The 23301-nt window shown below is 48.6% G+C and overlaps 1 protein-coding gene across 1 annotated transcript in view; it reads right to left on the bottom strand.

Moving 5' to 3' along the window:
* LOC118097172 (eosinophil peroxidase-like) overlaps positions 1-23301 on the bottom strand; it is a 29200-nt gene that overhangs the window by 431 nt on the left and 5468 nt on the right. The window contains exons 3-13 of the mRNA XM_035139861.2: positions 18098-18191; positions 16466-16641; positions 12873-12999; positions 11889-12018; positions 10602-10808; positions 8464-8782; positions 6585-6745; positions 5040-5283; positions 3644-3817; positions 2086-2323; positions 852-1057 (exon numbers count right to left, since the gene is read on the bottom strand). Of these exons, the coding sequence (XP_034995752.2) occupies positions 852-1057; positions 2086-2323; positions 3644-3817; positions 5040-5283; positions 6585-6745; positions 8464-8782; positions 10602-10808; positions 11889-12018; positions 12873-12999; positions 16466-16641; positions 18098-18191 (2076 nt within the window). The remainder of the gene's footprint in view (positions 1-851; positions 1058-2085; positions 2324-3643; positions 3818-5039; positions 5284-6584; positions 6746-8463; positions 8783-10601; positions 10809-11888; positions 12019-12872; positions 13000-16465; positions 16642-18097; positions 18192-23301) is intronic.

Here is a 23301-nt window from a genome sequence, read left to right as displayed (position 1 = left end):
AGAGGATTAAAGGAGCTCCCTCCCCAGGGAGGTCCAGAGGATGCTGAAAATGCACTTCTTTGCCCTGGCTGTTAGGGGCTGGTCTGAATCAGATGCCAGAGACTGGTCTGACTCCGAAGATGAAGGAATGAAGGCACAGACAGAGCAGCCTCTGACAGAGGAGGAGGGGGAGGATCCTCCCCCCGCCTTACACATTCCCAGAAGCAGAGAGACCAGCAGATTCAGAGGCTGCTCAGTCAGGGGAAGAGCTGGACAGTTTTGAGATAGTAGCTAGGCAACCAGGAGGGAGGGAGCCTTTGGGAGATTCTTAAATCGAGAGTGGAGGGGAAGTCCCTCCCTCCTCTAGAACTTGGGTCCAGGAAAAATGGAAGCGCAGGAGAGGGACAGGTGGCCGGTGGTGTGCTTCTTGCTGCAGAAGGGGACAGGAATCAGAGTGAGCAACTGCCATCTGTGGGGAGGACGGCCTGATGTTGCTCTCAGTATGTTGTTGTAAATAAAACAAGTCTATAAACCTGCCAAAGGCTCATTACTTCTTATCGGAAGCTACAGGAGGGGATAAGGAAACCCCCTTGCCTGCCAGCGTACCTGACACTGGCTTTTGACCCTTTATTTTAGATAGATAGATGACACACAGATAGAGATACCAGTTCTGTGTACCATTGAGTGCCACCAGAAAAAAACACTGGTGATCATAATAGTAAGTTATGCCCTTGTAAACTCCAAGCATTTGGAAAACGAGGAAGTGGCAGGTGGAGGACCAAGGCTCCCGTGGTCAAATCCAGCAAGCATTTAGTTGCAATGGGAGCCTGTGGGACTCCCTGCCACATATCCCTCTCCATTGACAGACTCACAATCACAAGTGGACTTCCAGGCAAAGAGGCTGAGCCTTGGGATGGTGTTGCAGCGGACAAAATCCCGGGGGTAGCTGTTGGCCCGGAACACATTGCGTGGCACCTCACGGATGTTGGTGTTTTCACAGATTATGTTTGCCAGGGAGACTCTCTTGAGGGCCTGGAGCTGCTGTGGGGTGAAGATACCGGGATTCTCATAATAGAATCTGAGGAGAAAGAGAAAAGGGGTTCAAAGCCCTAGCACTTTGAAAGGGGGTCAAAGCCCTAGCACTTTGAAAGCAAAAGGAGAGCCTGCTGGATCAGGCCAAAAAGGGCCCATCTAGAAGTGGGGATCAGATATCACTGCTTACTACCAATGCTGAGTCATACTGACCAATCTCCTTGTTAAATCTAGATTATAAAACCTCTCCGGTCATTCTGGTCTATAGATTTAAAACACTTATTCACATTTCTACACACCCAGTCCAATCTGGGTTTGTTCCAGGGTGAAGAATTACTGATTCAATAAGGTTTTTTTTTGTTTTTTAAAAACATTCTTCCTTTCAGCAGGAAAACATCATCTGCTTTAGCAAGCCTCTCACTTGATATTTTTAAAGCATTTGATTGCATAGAACCAAATTATTTAATGGAAGTAGTTAAGAAATTTGGATCTGGCCCAAAATTTGTTAAAGCTTTGGAAGGTATTTATTATAGATTACTGTAATTACCTCATGATTAGGTACCGTAAAAGAATATGTTTAGTATTTTACACACCTCTGCTGCGACCCCATTTTCGATAGTCGTGTCATGTTTTATGATTTATGCGTGTACAATTTTGTAACAGGAAAATAAAAAATATTTTCTAAAAAAAACATTTTTGTTCAGACAAGCCTTCACAGACATGTAGAATGTTGCAGTATATTTTAATCTATTTTTCACTTATTGCTGATTTTATCTTTCATATGCTTGAAATAATGGTCTGTAATTTTCTTTTTCTTTTTTGCAAACCACTTTGAGGGTTTGTTTGTTTGTTTGTTTTGTATAGATTTTATGAAAATAAATGAAAAGTAAAACAAAATAACCATCTCCTGCTGGGTTTGCCACCAGTTTATGGGCTGTAATTTGCTTGTCTTTGTGATGAAATGGCTTCTGCTTAATTTAGAAGGAAAGCGACGGGTGTACATAAGCTTCTTAGGAAGACCACTTGATTGAAACAGAAAACCACAGAGGTTCTGGGCTTCCTCTGCCTGCTCACCTGTCCCCGGTCCGAGTCCTTCGGAACTGGTCTCCGATGATGCACGCAAAGGTAGGACCCACCCTGCCATTGCGGACCAAAGGCTCTGCCACGCCCCCAACCCAGAGGTCAATGTTGTTGGGGGTCTTGTAAAGGCTCATAAACTTCTTGGCCACATCGCGGTTCTGGATGACGGCAGCGAGATCGTTCTCAGTCTGAGGTTGGGAAAGGCCGCAGAGTTGCCTCCAGGCATTGTAACCTGCAGGATGAACACCTATATCAAAAGCTGGGTTCATTTCAAGGCATCTGAAGTGCAAAGGAGGCACTCTGGCAGAGGCAAAGAAGACCGGAGTGGGGTTTTAGAGGGGCGTTGTTGCTGTAATGCAGCCAACCCAAGAGGGTGGGACCCCTTCTCTAGCATACATTCCGCCTAGGGAATGGGAGCGCGACAGCAACAACCCTCCCCACCTGCAGTTTCCAGTGACTGATATTCAGAGGCATCCTGCTTCTGATGGTGGAGACAGAGCATAGCTATCGTGGAAAGAGGGGAACAAAGAGTTCCATAGCGCTTCCTCCCAAGGTGGGGTGTGTGACCTAGCTAAGCCTGAGAGGACAGCTTACTCTATGGTCTTAACCCCTTCGTGCATTCATTAGAGTCAAACATGTTGGTTATATCCCACAAGAAGGCTGTTGGGATGTGAATAGATGCTAAGAGAGGATATACTTGTTAGATATTATCCTTCCTTCCTCATGTCTGTGAGTTCAGCAGAGTGCTTTTAACCTTTCCAGCTTAAAAGGGAAACGGAGGTTAGTTTTAGCTTTTTAGTTTAAGCAATCCAGGATGCTTCAAGGCTGATAAAACCAAGACAAAACCAAGACAGCCCATAGATAAAACGTGGAACTAGCTTCCTCAGGAGAACAATGATGGTCACCAGCTTGGCCAGCTTTCATGGAGGAGGAGGAGGAGGCTATCAATGGCTACTAGTCATGATGGCTATGCTCCACAGTTGCAGGCAGTAATGCTTCTGAAAACCAATATCTGGAAACCTCAGCAGAGCAGAGTGCTCTTTGGGGCTTCCTATTGAGCCATCTGGTTGACCACTGTAAGAACAGGATGCTGCTCTAGATCCACTGTTGCTCTGATCCTGCAGAGCCTCTCTCATGTCTGTATAAATGATTGGACCAATTCATGGAGGAGAGCAAAGCTATCCCTGGCTATGAGCCATAAGGGCCATGTTCTCGCCAGAGGCAGTAATGGCTTTGAATACCAGTTGCTGGAAACCTACAAGAGAGGAGAAGGCTGATCTGCTCAGCTCCTGCTTTGTGGGCTTCCCACCCGTCAACCAACCATCAGGGCAACTGCAGGGCCACTGTGAGAACAGGATGCTGGACCAGATGGGCCATTGCTCTGATCCTGCAGGCTCTTTGGTTCGGAGACTCTCTGTCTTCACTGGCCTCCCGTACCCATCTCCTGAGAGTTTCTCAAGAGGGGAGAGAGGCTGGCCGATGAGTCTTTCAGACATTTCTCTGGTCATTAAGCAACAGTCTCCAACATCTGTGCAGGCTCTGCTTGCCTTACCTGGGAGGCCGTGATCACGGCCTCGCTGCATGTTGAGGGAGGGCAAATCCAGTCCAGTGCCATTCCTGGTCTGTTCAAAGAGTTTGTCCCTGAGAACATCCACCACCAACTGGTCCGGCCTCACCAGTTTGGCTGGCCTAGCCAAGAGGCCTCGGATAAGTGGGTCAATACCTCCTGGAAGAACAAAACATCTGCTTGCAAAATTATGGCTCACTGGCACATTTAGCTGCTGCCTGAGGGACCTCCATCTCCCCCCACCTGCTGGACCTGTAGCCTCTACTGGATTTCCAGACCACAACCTGCCTGCATCTGTGCAAGTAGGGCACATTTTAGAGTAGGAAGGGACCACAAGGATCATCTAGTCCAACTCCCTGCAATACAGGAATCTTTCACCCAACATGGGGCTTGAACCCACAACCTTGGGATTAAGTGTCTCATGCTCTACAAACTGAGCTATCCTGCAGGGTTTAACCACTGGCTGATGCTACAGCAAGCCCCTTTGAAGAAGGCTTGAAGGAAGTGATTTGACTCCAGTTTGCTTCCTGCCAACAGAGGGAGCAAATGCCCTCAACTGCTCAAGGGACAGCGAAGCCCTGCTTACCGAGGAAGAATCGGGACCTCACTTTTGCCCTCTCCTGATATCACACACAATCTCAGCTGTAGAGCAGGAGGGTAGGCAGGGCCGTCTTAACCATATCTGGTGCCCAGATCCCTCTGGCGCCCCCCGTTAGTGAGGCGGGCAGGAGGGGTGTGCGGGGAGCTGAGAGGCGCGGAGGAGGCAGCCCCAGGCTCGCGATCCCTGCGTGCCTCCAGAGAGCGGCCTGAAGCCGCTCAAAAAGTGAGAGGCGCGGAGGAGTCGGCCCCAGGCTCCCGCTCCTCACGTGAAGCTTCCTGCAGCCAATCGGAAGCTGCACCTTGGTTTCCAAACATTTTGGAAGTCAAATGGACTACCAGAATGATTCTGCTCGACTTCCGAGGTACCACTGTATTAAGATCCTAATGACTAATATCAATAATATAAGAACCCACAAACTAGTTGCTGAGCTGGTGATACACTTTAAACGTTAACCTTGTATTTGTAGCACAACACAATGCGTATCGATCGCGCAACAACTTTGTTGTAGTCGCATGGTCTTCACTTACAAAAACACACAGATGTGACGGCGCATAATAAGACAAGGCTGCACTGCCGTACAGTCAAAGCACAAGTCTGCAGTCTGCAAGTCATTATTCAGAATGGCGTGTACATTGAGCATGAAATACATTATTCTGTTAAGAATGACATAAAATGAATGCAAAATGGTTGGGCCCCAGGACCTCTTTCGGATCTCAGGGCCCCAGAAGTTTGCCCTGCCTTTTGCCCTCCTCTTCTTGGCCTTGCCCAAGAGGGACATACCTTGCTGAACGATTCTCCATGAAGCAAAAAATTCCTTCTCGAGCGGGGTCTCGCTTTGAAGCTGGTAGCGGCTATCCAAGCGAAACACCACAGGCCGCACTGAGGCATGCCCAAAACGGAAGGCGTTGGTGAAGGAGCTGGCGATTCGCGGGTCCACGGAGTCATTGTAGCCCGTGCTGCGACCCACAAACCGAGCGAATGCGTCACCCAGGAGGGCCGGCAGGTATTCGGTATAGGTGATTTTCTGGAACGTAGAAGCAGAGGAGAGCGTGAAGAGAAACAGACACTGAAGGCCTCACTTAAAACATATATAAAAATGCTACTTGCTTGACTGACCTATTTCCGCCCCACAGGCTCAAGCATGTGCAGCCATGGGGGGGAGGGAGCAGTTGCCCCCCCCATGAACCATAATCCCCAGATTTTCAGCTTTCACTTAAAAAAACCCCAACAACCCTGAGTAAGTCCCTAGCATTGTAGGTTCCTGGAGAGGCAATATTTTTGCCAGGAGTCAGAGTCAATTGAATGTCAGCAATAAAAAAACACTGGTGTCAGTGAAGATAACTCTTTATTCAAAGAAACTGAAACAGTGCAGGCCTAGTGATCCCAGTCAGCCTTGCCCCAATGAGGCAGTTGCAGTGACTGAAGGTCACCATCTTCCCATAGCTGTCTGTCCCCTCCTCTCCAGGCAATATGAGACTGTGCCTGTGTGTCTGACTTTGCTCCTCTTGCTTCATGCCTCTTCTGGTCCTGGGAGACTGGGCGGGGAGGGGGGAGCTAATAGTAGCAGGAAGGAGAGACACACATGCCTCTTCACCAGCCAGACTGCCCCTTGATCTCCCTCCTCTCCTGCCTCTGCTTCTAATCCTGGGCCCTTTTCTGCCACAGACTCTTCTTGCTCACCGAGCCCTGTTACCTCTTCAGCTTTCGACACCTCCTCCTCCTCCCAGTCCGCTCTGTCTTTTCCCTCGGACCGCTCATTGCCATCCTACCAACAATCCCCAGGCTCTGAGCCTTCTTCTCCTGGGGGTTCCCTAGGGGGTTCCCCAGCTGGTGCCTCCCACCCCTCCTCTGCATCTAGCCAGTCCATGACACTAGGATGTGGCCTGAAGGTGGTGTACAGGCCCTTCCACTCCTCAGTTCATCTCCACAACAACCCTGTGAGGCAGATTAGGGTGGGAGGCTGTGACTGGCTCCAGGTCGAGTAGAGATTTAAACCCTGGCCTCCCAGGTCCAAGTAGCCTGACGTTCTAACCACTACACCACACTGCCTTTCTGTCAAGCTTAAACTCTGCTCACTCTGCATACCAAAAAAGGGTTTCAGTAGGTAATTGACCCAGTTATTCCAAGAGAATCCCATATGAACCGAGGTTGGCCTTGGTGGGTAATGGGGATAAGAATCTACCCCGCCCACCATACCTCTCCACTGCTCACTCACCCCATCCCAAACTCATGAACGTCAATAGCCTGGACTGAACACAGCGAGGGCTTCTCCAAACCGGCCTTGCCTCATTCTTAGCGTCACAGGGCTGCCGTCTCAACCAGTACCTGAATTACCGCTCCGGTGATTTTCCGGGCTGTGTTGTAGACGGTGTCTCCATCCATCTGCGGATTCAGCATCTTCAGCTGAGAGGCCATGCGGTTGTGGAACCTCATGAAGAGCGTGTGCAAGGCAGTTAGACCTGGCATCTCATTGACACGATTGTCCCCTTGAAGACCCCAGAGAAGAAGGAAACGTTGTTAGATCCAAACAGCCACCTTGTGCTTGTAAGAAACAACTTGGAAAGCACAGGCTCTCTGTAGCAGGCACAGCATTTTAGCAATACTTCTTCTCTATCTAATCCTATCTATCTATCTATCTATCTATCTATCTATCTATCTATCTATCTATCTATCTTAATATCCAACCTATTCCCCAGACTGGGACTCAAGGTGGTTTATACAAATTGAAACAATGCAGATAAAAGACAAGAAGATAAAAATATATAAAAGATACATCAATAAGAGGTAATTAAAGTCCTTTTTTGTTTTTGTTTCTTTGCCTTTTTTGTTTTGGGCAAAGAATAAGAAAGCAAAAACCAAACAAAACCAACCAAACAAAAAGAAGTAATTAAACTCTAATAGAATTAAAACAATATAAAATTCATATTAGAATACAAATAATAGAAACAGTACAGCACTATCAAAAGCCCTACCTTAAAAACAGCCAGTCCTCAAAATCCTGGCAGAATAAAACAATCTTCACCTGGCAGTAGAAGGACAACAAGGAAGGACCCAGTCTAGCTTCTCTAGGGAGGGAATCCCAAAGTCTGGAAGCAGCCACTGAGATCCTAAAGGCCCTTTTTCGAGTCCCCATTAAGCATGCCTGACCCCATGGGTTATCTACCCCTTCAAAGCAGGAACCACACCTAAGGAACCCCTGGCAGATGGTCGCCCAACCTCTGTTTAGAAACCTCCAAGGAAGGAGATTCCACCAGTGTCCAAGGCAGACCATTCCACTATTAAAAATCTGTTACCATCTGGAAGTTCTTCCTAATGTTTAGTGTCTTTTCTTGCCATTTTAATCCCATGGTTCAGGTAGGGTTGCCAGACTCAATAGAGGACAGGACTTCTGTGCCTTTAATTGCCCTGCTCTCTTTTGAGTCTGGAAACCTTAAAGAGAAACCAGCAGACCCTTTGTTTAATTTCCAAGCAAAGGGTTTGCTGGTTTCTCTTTAAGGTTTCCAGACTCAAAAGAGAGCAGGGAAATTAAAGGCACAGAAGTCCTGTCCTCTATTGAGTCTGGCAACCCTAGGTTCAGGTCCTACCCACTGGAGCAGCAGAAAACAAGTTTGCTCCACCTTCCATGTGACAACAGCCCTTCAGATATTTGAAGATTGCTTCCTAACATCTCTCAGCCTTCTCGTCTCCAGGCTAAACATACCCAGCTCCCTCAACTGTTCCTTACAGGTTTCCAGAGGAGCGTAGCTGAGTGGGAGAGCACCTGCTCTGCATGCAGAAGGTCCCAGGTTCAAATCCTCAATGTCATCTCCAGGTAGGGTAGCCTGAAATTCCGGAGAGCCACTGCCAGTCAATGTAGGGCAACACTGAGCTAGGTGGACTTGTGGTTTGACTCAGTAGAAAATACCTTCCTTTTCAAATCAAGAACAATGAGGACCGGAATCTTACTTGGTCTTTAGCCGAAGGGCCAGAGCTCTGTGACAGAGCATCTGCCTTACATGCAGAATCAGCCCTTCGTTTAGAATCATGAGGACTAGCATGTTGGTTTATTTTAAAGGACATGACCATAGCTCTGTGCAGGGAGAAGGTCCTAGGTTCAATCCCAGGCAGGGCTGGGAATATCCCCTCTTTTGAACCCCTGGAGAGCCCTTGCTGCTGGTTAGTGTGAAACAAGGGTCTGATTCAGTATAAAAATAAACAGACCTACCTGCAAAGAAACAGGGGATGTTTGCTGTCGTGTTGGTTTTATTGCACATCTCTGGGAAGCCTGGTGGGTTGCCGAAAGGGAGGTAGGCCAGCCCTTTGTCTGTGTAGTTCTGGTTGACAGCCAGCAGCCCTTGGCAGCCTGAGGTGTTCCTCAGTTGCCTTGCCCAGTCGACTTCGCTGGCATAGACCATGCTGGCGTCAAGGAAGGCCGTCAGAGCGTTGATCTGGTTGCGGATGGCGTAGCCCCCGTTGCAAGCGGGGGCCGCTCTCGTGAAGGCCATGCAGCCTTTGGGGTCTTTCACCGGGTCATTAGGAGGGATCTGCAGCCCCACAAAATAATAATTTTAAAAAAGGAATTGGAGAGCCAGCAGCGGTCTAGTGGTTAGAGTGGCAGACTATGACCTGGGAGGCCCGGGTTCAAATCCTCCCCACAATGGCCATGGGGGTGACGTTGGGCTTTCAGCCTAGGCTACCTCACAGAACCCTGTTGGGAGGATAAAATGGGGTGGAGGACTATGTACGCCACCTTGAGGTCCTTGGAGGAAAGGTGGGATAATAATGATAATACTAGTTACAGGTAGGTAGCCGTGTTGGTCTGACACAGTCAAAACAAAATTAAAAAAAATCCTTCCAGTAGCACCTTAGAGATCAACTAAGTTTGTCATAGGTATGAGCTTCCGTGTATCTGAAGAAGTGTGCATGTACACGAAAGCTCATACCAGTGACAAACATAGTTGGTCTCTAAGGTGCTACTGGAATGATAATACTGTAATAATGATAATGAGGAGGAGGAGGAGGAGGAGGAGGAGGAGGAGGAGGAGGAGGAGGAGGAGGAGGAGAAGAAGAAGAAGAAGAAGAAGAAGAAGAAGAAGAAGAAGGAGAAGGAGAAGGAGAAGGAGAAGGAGAAGGAGAAGGAGAAGGAGAAGGAGAAGGAGAAGGAGAAGGAGAAGGAGAAGGAGAAGGAGAAGGAGAAGGAGAAGGAGAAGGAGAAGGAGAAGAAGAAGAAGAAGAAGAAGAAGAAGAAGAAGAAGAAGAAGAAGAAGAAGAAGAAGAAGAATGTATGTGACCTTCAATCTGTGATCACACAGGGTGAGGGGCAGGCAGGCCCATGCAGAGCTGGGTGGGAGTCTTGTTAGAATAAAGTTATAAACTCAAACAAAATAGCAGTGGGTCCCTGGTGCCACACACACACACCCCAGCCAGCTTAGTCTTCCTAGGCCAGGTGTCCAAGCCTTGTCTAAGCTCAACACCAGCCCCTGCAACAACCGCCATGAAGTCTCCACTCAAGAGAGATGAAATTCCTGCGGTCGTCAACATTTACAGGCCGGTCACTGCATTTGACAGTGGGGGGGGGGGGAACAGACCATCATGGGTGCCAGTCACAAAATGGCTGCCGTTGGGGAGGGTGTGTGGCCTAACCCATCAATCAATCAATCAATCAAAATACAAATAAAAATAAACACCCTACGTGGACAGTTAAAGAAAAATATTTCCTGGAACAGTTACCTATTGGTTTGTTTTGTGTGTTTGTTACATTTTTTTATATGTACGGATAAAATTGCTGCAGAAACCGCTTTGATGCGTTGTATGAAATTGTGATCTCCAAGTACATTTTTCTATAAACATAAAATAAAATTTAACACACACACAGAGTCAGAAAACAACCCGCTGCCACATCTAAAAGGGCCCGAAAATGTGGCAGAGCCACAAAATGGTAGTTGGCGTGTGCCCCCCACCCCCTCAGTGGCTCCTACAAAAGCCACCAGAGAGAAGCTCTTTGCACCTCTCCTCTGTTCAGAGACCAAAAAGGGAGGGTAGGGATCCAATTCTGGCATCCAGTGAAATCACGCTGTGTTTCAATTATGGATTATTATTATTTATCGTTTTTAAGGAGGTGCATGCAATGTAGGAGAAGTCGAGTCAGTGCAAGCAGGAGGTGAGCAGGAACAGCAAAGAGTTTCTTGCTCTTTGCGGATTTTGGAGGGGATATTTACAGAGACCTTTTGTGGAAGTGACACAGGGGAGGCGCTGGCAGGCCCACTGGCTCCTGTTGGTGCTGCGTTGGGGATCCCTGGGCTATTGTATCCGACAGGTTGTGTTTCTGGAAAAGGGTAGAACGAAGCCTGGATTCTCACGCACCTTGATGGGGAAGCAAGGGGGTGCCTTTTCGCAAGTCGTTTCACAGTCTGCTCCTTTGATGAAGGTGAGAGTGGCTGTGGTACTGGGCCCAAAATCCAAGTCGTGGTCAATAAACTGGCCGTATTGCATGAACATGACCGATCGGAAGGGGTCATCCGTGAGTCCTTTGTCGTTGAAGGCAACAATCTGGTTGGATACATCCCGGACCTGCAGGAGACATTACCAAGACATAACAAAGGAACAGATCTCAGTTGCCAATTCCAAGCGCCAAGGCTGATGGTTGTAAACTTGCGGACTCTGAGCCTGGACACCCCTAAAATGCCTCACCCTGATCCAGATTCACTGAAGGGGCCAAAAACATCCCGACAGTCAAAGTTCAGAAGCTAAAGCGAGGGCAGAATGCGGCAGTACAGTTGCTGGCAGGAGTGAGACCTTGTCAGCCTATAACACCTCTGCTCAGAGATCTGCACTGTGTGCTGATTTGTTACCAGGCTAAATTCATAGCTGTGATTCCTGCATTGCAGGGGGTTGGGCTAGATGACCCTTGGGGTCCCTACCAACTCTACAGTTCTATGATTCTATGATGGAAGAACACAGGTTATAACATGCATTATGATAGGTGCCACTTTCCTATCTGCTTCGCCACCTTCCCCCTCTTTTTCTAAAATCCTTTCCCGTCCCCCGCTTGTGCTCCAAAAATGGCCCAGAGGACACCCAAGTAAAATTTTCAAAAATAAAAAAGAAGAAAAATTTAAAAAAGGCTTCTGATCTTCTGCCTGTCACTTACATAAAAGGAATTATTCAAAACATTCACTCTAGAATGACATCCAACTGATCTACTATCTGTTAGGCAATATTACTTATTAACCCAAATATCTCAAATTAATTCATTTTCATGTTCACACAAAAAGTCCGAAAGGGCTTCTCTAATTATTGTTATTAATAAATGTGTCAGCAATGGTTTTTTTCTGTAATCAAACATATCAACTTCATCTCCAATAACTTGAACAACTATTCCTCCATATTAAACAATAATAAGTCTTTCTGCCTTAGTCCACAAAAGAGTCTCTCCACTGTGATCATATAATAAAATAATATTCCATAGTTGTTATTTTGTTATGTATTCATTTATTCACCCGTTTTGTATCTTCTGTTCTCATTTCCCATTGTCATGCTGTGGATTTCTGTCCTGAATCATCCCTGTTTTCCTAAAACCCTGACTCGTTCTGAGCAACTGTTCAGAAATCCGCTTTGCAAAGCAGAGCACAGCTGGGGTCGACTCCTTACCAAGGGCAGGGGGAATCCATAATATGTCTTGTTTTCAGTCCAGCCACGTGGGAGGGATATGCCATCTTCATACTCTTGCAGAAGCCGCCGGGCATAAGGGCGGTTGTTGGCCCCTAAGGTAGGAATCCTCCTAGAATGTTCCATAAAGGCCACAGAGATTCATTTTTAAAGAGCAGCAAAGAAGGGGGGGAATCATATTTTTATTTACAGGTAGGTAGCCGTGTTGGTCTGACGTAGTCAAAATAAAATAAAAAAACCCTTCCAGTAGCACCTTAGAGACCAACTAAGTTTGTCATAGGTACGAGCTTTCGTGTGCATGCACACTTCTTCAGATACACTGAAACAGAAGTCACCAGACCCTTATGTATAGTCAGAGGGTGGGGAGGGGTATTACTCAGAAGGGTGGTGGGATGAATGGGTGATTGGCTGATAGGAGTGGTAAACCTGTGGATGACTGTTAATGACTGCAATTGGTCTTGCAGGAAAAAGCAAAGGGTGAGGTGCTAAAGAAAGCTTTATCATGTATAATGAGATAAGAATCCAGTGTCCTTATTTTTATTTTTATTGATTGCATTTAAACCCCACTCAAAGAGGAGTTCATGAACGAATTCCTATGCCCCACAAATAACCCAGAGATGCATTTTAAATAAAAGCACACATTCTACTCTTGTGAAAACACGCTGATTCCCGGACCGTCCGCGGGCTGGATTTAGAAGGCGATTGGGCCAGATCCAGCCCCTGGGCCTTAGTTTGCCTACCCATGATCTAGCTCAATATTGTCTACACTGATTGGCAGCAGCTCTCCAGGCTTTCCCCTGTCCTACCAGGAGATGCTGCCAAGGTTTGAACCTGGGATCTTCTGTCCGCAAGGCAGATGCGCTGCCTATACCACTGAACTATGGTTCTGTCTATGAGCAGCTCGCCAAATGAGTTCATGGCTGGGCTGGGATTTTAACAGCCGACATGGTGGATATAGAAGCTTACCTGTTGTTACATTCTCCCGTAATAGTCCGGAAAGGGCTATTGAAATCACACTGCAATGGGCTCTGTTCCTGCTTGGCACAGCCAGACGCCTTGTAGATAGTTTGCATCTGGCCTAGACTGAGAACATCTGTAGGAGGAAGGAGATGGAAGAGGTCTCCACTAGGGACACACAAGGGTTTAAGTTGGTCCATGTTTTTAAATGAACTGAACAGATTTACTACACCTCTTGCGTTAATAAACCCAGATCAGAATTTTGTGATGCGAACATCAGAAGAGCCTGCTGGATCAGGCCAATGTTCTAGCATCCTGTTCTCACAATGGCCTGTGGAAAATTTGCAACCAAGACCCGAGTGCAACAGAAATTCTCCTTCCTGTGGTTTTCAGCAACTGGCATTCAGACGGAGTAATTGATACATCAAACCCAGGGGTCTCGGGGTCTCCCCAAAACCAACGTTGTCCGATTCCTTCAATACCAGTGCCAAAGTTTCGTAGTCGTTTTGTGGTGAAAAACCCACGTTTTGTAGCGCCCCACAAACAGAGTGCTTCGTACTTCAAACCCAGGGGTTTGCAGTTAACACCCAAAAAAACCAACATCGTCTGACTCACTCAAAGCCGACGACGAAGTATGGCTAAGGTTTTGCAGAAAGCACATTGGGTTTGATATATGAAGTACTCCATTTGTGGGGCACTACAAAATGTGGGTTTTTTGCTACAAAACAACTACAAAACTTTGGCACTGGTTTTGAGGGGATCAGACGATGTTGGGTTTGGGGGTGTTAACTACAAACCCGGGTTTGACATATCAATTACTCTGTTTGTGGAGTGCTACAAAACACGGGTTTTTTGCTACAAAATGACTACAAAACTTTGGCACCAGTTTCGGGGGGATCCCAGATTTTGGGGTTCATAAAGAAGCTGGAGTTTATCCTTTGCATCTCACACTCTTTTGAATTTTGCAATACAGCACCAGAAGCAGATTTTAAAATATATATATACCGTGTTTCTCCAAAAATAAGACACCGTCTTATATTTATTTTTCCTCAAAAAAGCACACTACGGCTTATTTTCAGGGGATGTCTTATTTTTTTCCTCCTTCTCCTGCCGCGGCCGGCATTGCTGCTGTGCCTATCACTGTGTCTTATTTTCAGGGTAAGGCTTATATTCCTTGAATGCTTAAAAATCCTGCTATGGCTAATTTTATGACTACGTCTTAAAATAGGATATATATATATATATATATATATATATATATATATATATATATATATATATATTGAAAAGCATACATTGAGATTAACAATGTATTTCGTATACATTTGTTTCCACCAGGGGAGAAAATGGATTGAACAACGCACATGTTTGGTCTTGAGTCCTCTTTCTAAAGCAGACTCTTGTGCCTCATTGACTAAGCATCTTTCGCGTGACCTGTGGCCGACACCCTTTCACAACCCCAGTCAGTGAAAATGGAAGTGGCGGGTGTAAGATCCCTTTCAAGTAGTTTCTAAGAGGTGTCTGGGGTGGGAGTAGGGGCTGCCCAGCACTAGGGAGATGGTAAACACACCAGTTTTAGTTTCTCTAAATTTCTCATTTTTTCAGCTGCAAGTTCAGTTCCCCACATTTCCACATCAGTTGGTGACTTATTTATTTTTTAAGTAAGCCACATGAAAACCCACCAGCATTCTAGTTCTCGTTTTTCAAGACGCACAGTTTTCTGTAAGCAATTTTGCTCCATAAAATACACACCTTTTTGGAAAGCTTACTTCTCTTATCATAATGCAAGTGCTTCTTGGACAAACTGGTGCAATAAAGAATGGCAATCACAGAATCATAGGGATGTAAAGTTGGAAGAGAACCCGAGGGTCGCCCCCCTGCAATAGGACTTGGGTGGGACTAATTTAAAAAAAAACTGGTGCAAAGTTTGAAGCCTAAAAGACTCTTTTTCAGCGGACTGAGACAGCAATAATACAGCTAAAAAGAAAAACAGAGGACTCTTCTCACACTATCAAACTTGTTGATGAGCATAAACTGCAGACTGTAAATTGTCTCCCTCAGAGAGCGGGTGTTGTGGACTCCCCTTCCCTGGAGGTTTTAAGCAGAGGTTGGATGGCCATCGGTCATTGATGCTTTAGCTAAGATTCCTGCATCGCAGGGGGTTGGACTGGATGCAGTGGCGTCGCAACGGGAGGGGGGGCGGGGCGGTTCGCTCCTGATGGCACGTCTCCAGGGGCGACGGCAGTGCCCGGTCATGGTGGCACAAGCAGCCATCATGCCACCGCAGCTGCATGTAGAGGATCCTCCGTTCATGGCTGCAGCGGTGAGCAGAGGATACAGCAAGCCATGGAGGGGGATGGATGGGAGCTGTGGCTCCCAAGAAAGAAGGGGCAGCTTTGCCAGCACCCTGGCAAAGCGGCATGGGGGGAGGTGACAAAAATTTTTTTGCACCGGGTATCACCTGGGCTTGCTATGCCTCTGACTAGATGACCCTCAGGGTCCCTTCCAACTCTACAATTCCATGTGCGGGGGGGGAGAGACACCTTTAAAGTTGTTAAATGTTACAAATATTATGCATAAATGTATCCTTTCAACTTGACAGCTCAGGGAAGTTACCCACCTTTAAAAATCATATAAAATCAACTCCTTTGCCAGTTTCCTCCATTCCAACACTATTTGCCCTTGAAAAAGGGACTCCAGGAAGGTACTCATAGGTGACAATCGCTGGGCAAAAGCTCTCCTCCGGACTTGCCCAGGTGGCAGACTATGCAAACCAAAGTTCTATTCCCAAAAAAATAATAATCCTTCCAGTAGCACCTTAGAGACCAACTAGGTTGGTCATTGGTATGAGCTTTCGGGGGCATGCACACTTCTTTTGTAGTAGGTGACTTAGAATGTACTTCCTAATACATATCCTGTATCTGCCTGTTGCCCCAACACATTCCTCTTATATTAATCATGTATAACCCTCCCCTTTTCTGATGTAGCAATGATGCTTAATGAACTGTGTGCTGGGATAAGATAGAAATTTTTTTAAGTTCTTGTCGCCCCATCCTCGGGATTCAAATTCCTCTTTGAACCTGTTGCGCAATAAACTTTGGTCTACAGCTATTTGCTCCGGTTAAGTGGCCGGACTCCTTCCTTTATTCCGCAGGGACCCATGGGCTCTGCCTGATGAGCTGGGTGACTGAGCAGCCTTGCACCTAGATTTTTCCACAACACATGATTCTCTACAAATGGCTGTCTGGGATAGGAACTTATGTTATTTGGATGCTGTCTAAACTCCATCTTCTAGACTGCCTCACAGCCTAATGTACCTTACAGGGTTGCTGGGAGGATAAAATGGAGAGGGAGGAGAACCATGTACATTACATTGAGCTGTTTTGGGGGGAAAGGTGGGAAATAAATGTGATAATTAATATAAACAAAGTGTGCATAATTTTGCACACTTTGACCCAGCGCATGCATTTGTGCACACACAACTTAGCTGGAGATTAGATGCAGAACTGAAATCTGGATCTTGTGCATTGACGGATAGTGTGTGAAATAGGTAAATTCATCTTGAAACAAGAAGTACCTCTGGTTCCTCCTCCATCACCTACCTGTGATGTTGAAATCCCCGGGGATTGCTGGCTGCAGCTTCTGTTTCAAGAGGGCCCAGGTGACATGCATGGTGTCGGCGGCTTTCACCGCCTCCTTGGTTCTTCCCACGGGCTGCTTGAAGGAGACCAGGAGATCTGTGGGGTTGACCCTCTCTCTCTGCAGCTTCTCATTTAATCTGGAGGGCCGGAAAACAGTTGAGCGAAGCTTTGTCACGCAACAGCACTTGAAAGCACATTTCATTATATTGTTGTTGGTTGCTGGGGTCAGTCTGGATGGTGCCCTGAGCACCTCCTAATTCAGGCATCCCCAAACTTCGACCCTCCAGATGTTTTGGCCTACAACTCCCATGATCCCTAGCTAACAGGATCAGTGGTCAGGGATGATGGGAATTGTAGTCCAAAACATCTGGAGGGCCGAAGTTTGGGGATGCGTGTCCTAATTCTTGGTCTCCTGTAATAAGTGAGGGTTGGACTCTAATAGAGGATTCTATTGCTGAACTAGCTAGAAAAGTTTCTTTGTAAGACCTTAGCTCCTGCCATCATGACTATTTTAAGCACAATACCACAATGACTTTCTGATTATCTCATTATAAGCCTCCAACCATGTCTAACATTAAGTGGCACAGAAATTCTGTTAAATGATAGTTTAATGCAATTTTATTGATTATTGAGTGCATCGCTTTGATCTTGCAGGGCTTCTGTGCCTTTTTGACAGGGGCACAGCAAGCAGATATATAGGAGGGGTAGTCTTCCCCGGTGTGTGAAGGATTTCTGCTTGAATTTCCACCTGAAACACAATGCAACAACTCTCCAGCAAACTGGGAAAAGTTGGGAGAGAAAGCAGAAGAGAACCCAGTAAGGTTGTCAACTTAAAGGTAAAGGTAAAGGGACCCCTGACCATTAGGTCCAGTCGTGACCGACTCTGGGGTTGCGGCGCTCATCTCGCGTTATTGGTCGAGGGAACCAGCGTACAACTTCCAGGTCAGGTGGTCAGCATGACAAAGTTGCTTCTGGCGAACCAGAGCAGCACATGGAAACGCCGTTTACCTTCCCGCCGGAGCGGTACCTATTTATCTACTTGCACTTTAACGTGCTTTCAAACTGCTAGGTTGGCAGGAGCTGGGACCGATCAACAGGAGCTCACCCCGTTGCGGGGATTTGAACCGCCGACCTTCTGATCGGCAAGCCCTAGGCTCTGTGGTTTAACCCACAGCGCCACCCGCGTCAACTTACCTGTTCCTAAACCTTTAACAGCAGCCTGAGTTGTCCACTTTTCCTTCTAACAATTATCTGATCTGTCAACACCAGTGGTTGAAACTTTTTGCAGTATGGAGTAAAGGACAAGCACTTTGCCACCATTGCTGTTAAATGCACAGGAGCAGGGGCCAGGAAAAGAGCTGGCAGCCTTAGGCACCCAGTTTGCTCATGGACAGCGGCGTTATGAGCATTGCTATCGTGGCCACACCTAGGTCCTTCTCATGTAAATCGGCACCGTCCTGTGGAACGCAGAATCATAGAGTTGTAGAGTTGGAAGGGACCAATAAGGGTCATCCAATCCACCCCCCTGCTATGCAGGAGTCACAGCTAAACCCACTGTGGCTGTATGGAGAAGGGAGGAGACGCAGCTCTCACCGTTGCTGGGTGCGTTTGTAGGCATCATCGACCAGCTGTTTTGCTTCTTCTACACTCCTCAGAAGGTCTGAGGTGTCCAGAATCTTCCCAATGGCTGCAACAAGAGAGAGAGAGAGAGCATCCCTTCATCTGGGTTTGTCCAAGAGGAGAATCTTGCTTCAAATGTCTCCAGTTAAAACCAAGGGGTGTCATTTGCACCTCCCACTTAAAACAAAAAGCAGCAGCACAATTGCTAACAGGAGTGAGATAGTGTCAGCATGTAATACCTGGGCTCAGAGATCTACCCATGCAGGGCTTGTCTGGGGCCTGGGGCCGGGAGTCTTGTCCTTGGCATGACTCTGTAAGTCTGGCAGGCCCTGGCGGGGGCCCCTGATCAACATAGCCCTCTGAGGCCCAGGGCAAATGTACCCAGCTGCCCCCGGTTCTGCATGGTCCTCCTGTACTGGTTGCCAATTTGATACCAGGCAGAGTTCAAGGTGGTCCTATTAGTATACATTGGTACCTTGGTTCTCAAACTTAATCCATTCCGGGAGTCTGTTCAACTTTCAAAACCGTTCAAAAACCAAGGCGTGACTTCTGATTGGCTGCAGGAGCTTCCTGCTGTCAATTAGAAGCCGCATCGGACATTCAGTTTCCAAAAAACGTTCGCAAACTGGAAAGCTTACGTCCAGGTTTGCAGTGTTCAGAAGCCTTTGTTGTTCGGCGACTAAGCCATTCGAGAACCAAGGTACCACTGTACATGGATAAAGCTTTTGGGACCAGCTTACCTGCAAATTGCCATACCCTACATATGCTCACTCAAGCGCTTTGATCTCCGGAACTGGCACGGTTACAGGTGACACATAATACCTGTACTGCATTTGTAATAATAATAATAATAATAATAATAATAATAATAATAATAATAATTTATTATTTATACCCCGCCCATCTGGCTGGGTTCCCCCAGCCACTCTGGGTGGCTTCCAACAAAACATTAAAATACAGAAATCCACCAAGCATTAAAAGCTCCCCTAAACAGGGCTGCCTTAAGATGCCTTCTAAAGGTCTGGTAATTGTTGTTCTCTTTGACCTCTGGTGGGAGGGCGTTCCACAGGGTGGGTGCCACTACCGAGAAGGCCCTCTGCCTGGTTCCCTGTAACTTGGCTTCTTGCAGTGAAGGAACTGCCCGAAGGCCCTTGGCGCTGGACCTCAGTGTCTGGGTAGAACAATGGAGGTGGAGATGCTCCTTCAGGTATACTGGGCTGAGGCCATTTAGGGCTTTAAAGGTCAGCACCCACACTTTGAATTGTGCTCCGAAACGTTCTGGGAGCCAATGTTGGTCTTTCAGGACCGGTGTTATGTGGTCTCAGCGGCCGCTCCCAGTCACCAGTCTAGCTGCCGCATTCTGGATTAATTGTAGTTTCCGGGTCACCTTCAAAGGTAGCCCCACATAGAGCGCATTGCAGTAGTCCAAGCATGAGATAACTAGAGCATGACTGGCGAGACAGTCCACGGGCAGGTAGGGGCTCAACCTGCATACCAGATGGAGCTGATAAACAGCTGCCCTGGACACAGAATTGACCTGCGCCTCCATGTAAGAATTCGATCTTTTAGTGTGGCAGCACCTCTACACTTTGGAACTCCCTGCCTATTGAAAACAGGCAGGCAACTTCACTGTACAAGGGCCACGTAATTCCCATTCTGCCTTTGTAAGAATGTACTTCACATACTGTCAGAGGGCCTGGTATGGCTACTCTAGAGTAACGACTCCAGCATGGTCTTTTAAGGCTTTTATTAAGTGCTGATTATTTACAGTGTTCAGAGCAGTAAAAATGCATCCTTAAGGTGAGGTGTCAGAACTCCCGAATGGCGATTGGCGCGTTTTCTTCCAGCACCACAGCTTTGGCAGACCCAACCTCTTCCCCCTACGTTTGCGTCGCAATTCGGGAGTTGGGGGGATTGGCCTCCCCCCCCCCCGTGCGTCCAACTTCCTGTCCCACCTGCGGCCTGGGCTCCACAACCTTGCCTGAGCCTCGGACATCACTTCCTGACTCTCCGCTGGAGGCAGAGCTCTCCTTACTCTCTCCAGCGCTTGGGGATGGGCTGGAACTTAAGATGGGAGGGACTTCCCTGTATCCCTTGTCCCTCACATCCACCCCCCTCCCAGGCTCCTCTCCCCCCCTCCCTAGTGGCTCTCTGCTTGCTGGGGACGAGTGAAACCCCAAGAAGTCTGTGGCATCCGAGCCTGTGGGTGTAAAAATTTCCCCCCAATCCTGCGATCTTTCTCCTTCCCCCTGAGAAGACTGGAATCCCAAGAAGTCAGTGGCGTCAGAGCTGGTGGGAGTAAAAATGTTCTGCCAGTCCTCTCCTGCCTCTGACGTCGTCGACCTCGGTGAAACCCACACCTCTTCTTCCGTGTCCTCAAATTCCGCTTCCCATCTCCATGGAGAGCTGCTGCCTGCTATCCCTTCCTCCTGCCCCTCCCCCTCTCCCTCCCTTTCCATGTGCCAGGGCTTGGGCCTGTGGGGGAACAGGGCGTGGAACTCTTCCACTAAAAATTCCTCAGGTACTTCCGTGGCCGGTATCCACTCATTGTGGGACGGCGGAGTGTCCTCCCATGCTATCAGGTACTCCAGCCCTCTCACCCCTCTCCTTGAGTCTAAAATCTCAGTTGCCTCATTGAGCTGTCGGGCGTCTCCCGTCTCCCCCCCTCCCTCTGGAGGCTGATCGCTGTCCCTGAACCTGGTACTTTCCCTGTACGGCGACAGCAGTGATCTATGAAACACTGGGTGCACTCTCATGTCCTCCGGCAGTGCTAGCCTGAAGGCTACCGGGTTGACCTGTTGCGTGACCGTGAAGGGGCCCAACCTCCTGGGTGCTAACTTTTTGCATCGCCCCCTGGTGGGAAGACCTTCCGAGGATAACCAAACCTTGTCCCCCACCCTGATGACCTCTCCCGGTCGCCTGTGGCGATCTGCCCCCTTCTTGTACGCTTCCTTGGCCCTCTCCAAGTGTTCTCTGAGCTGCTGGTGCACCGTCTCCAGGTCCTCTGCCCAATCCTCTGCCTGTGGGCCCTCTTCCTCCTCCTCCCCCTCCCTCTCCGGGAAAGATCTGAGGTCGCGCCCGTAGTTGGCCTTAAAGGGCGACACCCCTGTGGAGACGTGCACCGCATTGTTGTAGGCAAATTCTGCCAGTGGCAGGCGATCCACCCAGTCCGTTTGCCTCTGGCTGACGTAACATCTCAGGTACTGCTGCAGAATGGCGTTGACCCGCTCCGCCTGTCCATTGGTCTGCGGGTGCCGAGCCGTCGACAAACTGACCTCCACCTGCAGGAGGTTCATTAGCCGCCGCCAGAAACTGGAAACAAATTGGCGGCCACGATCTGAAATAACTCTTAAAGGCAATCCATGCAGTCTGAATACGTGGTCAACAAACAGTTTGGCCGTCTCTTCTGCCGAGACCGCCCTGGCACACGGTATAAAGTGGCACATTTTGGACATGAGGTCCACCACCACCAACACTGCGGTCTTGCCCCTGGACGACGGCAGGTCTGTGATGAAGTCCATGGACACTACTTCCCACGGCCTGTGCGGTGTGGCTAATGGCTCCAGCAAACCTGCTGGTGGCGCTCTGACCACCTTTGCTCGCTGGCAGGTGTCACATCCCCTTACATAATCCCGAACATCCTCCCGCACCCCTGGCCACCAGAAGTGTCTCATGACTAGGTGAGTGGTTTTGTCCCTTCCGAAATGACCCGCCGTTGGGTTGTCGTGCATCTGCTTGAGGGCCTTACCTCTCAGCTGTTTGGTTGGCAGGTACAGGGCTCCCCTGTAAAAAAGCAAACCCCTCCTTTCCTCAAAGTCTTTGGCCTGCTCCCTCCCCCCTCTCAGTTCTCTGAAGATGTGGGTGGCAAATTCATCAGCTGCTGTCAGTGCTGTGAGTTCTGCCTCGCTCACCACTGCTGCTCCGCATGACCATGCTGATGGGGGGAAAATGTGCCTGGGTGCTGGTGGCAACTCCTCCTCCATGTACTCTGGCTTGCGGGAGAGGGCATCCGCCCTGACATTCTGCTCCCCCGGGATGTAGTGGATGGAGAAGTTGAAGTTCGAGAAGAACTCTGCCCACCGTATCTGCCGCTGGTTGAGCACCCTGGCAGTTCTCCAGAACTCCAGGTTCTTGTGGTCTGTACACACCTGGATGGGGTGCTTGGCGCCCACCAGGAAGTGTCGCCAGTGCTGGAACGCAGCGTGGATCGCGAGAAGTTCCCTATCAAACACTGTGTAGTTGCGTTCTGGCTGGGTCAGCTTCCTGGAGAAGAAGGCACAGGGTCTCCACTCTCTGTTGGCGTCCAGTTGCAACAGAATCGCTCCCAGAGCCTTGTCCGAAGCATCTGTCTCCAGGCGTAGGGGCGCATCCTGCACCACGTGGAACAGGTGCTGGTCTGAAGCGAATACCCTCTTGAGGCTTTCGAACGCTGCTTGCGCCTCTGGTGTCCACCGGAACTTCTGCTTGCCTCTCAGGCAGTCGGTGATAGGAGCCGTGACACGAGAGAAGTTCTTGATGAACTTCCTGTAGAAGTTAGCGAAGCCTAGTAGGCGTTGGGCATCTTTGTGCGTCCTGGGGCTGTGCCAGTCCAGGATGGCCTGCACCTTGTCCTTGTCCATCGCCAGCCCCTTGTCTGACAGCTTGTAGCCCAGGAAGTCCACTTCTTTGGTGTGAAACTTGCACTTCTCCAGCTTCACATACAGGTGGTTGTCCTTCAGGCGCTGCAACACCTCCCTGACATCCTTCACATGCTGCACTGGGTCATTGGAATAGATAAGGATGTCATCTAGGAAGACCAAGCAGTTCTTGAAGAGGAGGGACCCCAGGACGTGGTGCATGAAGGCCTGGAAGCATGCTGAGCCCCCTTGCAACCCGAAGGGCATCACCAGATATTCAAAAGAGCCCAGAGGCGTGAACATCGTGGTTTTCCATTCATCGCCCTCCCGGATCCTGATCAAGTTGTACGCCCCCCTCAGGTCTAGCTTGGTGAAAATCTTGCCCCTGCGTGCCGCTGTCAGGAGATCATCCACTCTGGGCATGGGGAAAGCCACTGGCTCTGTCACTGAATTCAGTCGTCTAAAATCCACCACAAGACGGCGCTGTTGCGTGTCTTTCTTGTCCACCCAGAAGACCGGGCTGCCCCCTGCTGCCTTGCTTTCTCTGATGAACCCCCGCTT

The sequence above is a fragment of the Zootoca vivipara genome, chromosome 15 (assembly GCF_963506605.1).
Source record: "Zootoca vivipara chromosome 15, rZooViv1.1, whole genome shotgun sequence".
NCBI lineage: Eukaryota > Metazoa > Chordata > Lepidosauria > Squamata > Lacertidae > Zootoca > Zootoca vivipara.
The sequence above is the reverse complement of the archived record's forward strand: the minus strand, read 5'-3'. Positions and strand labels throughout refer to the sequence as shown.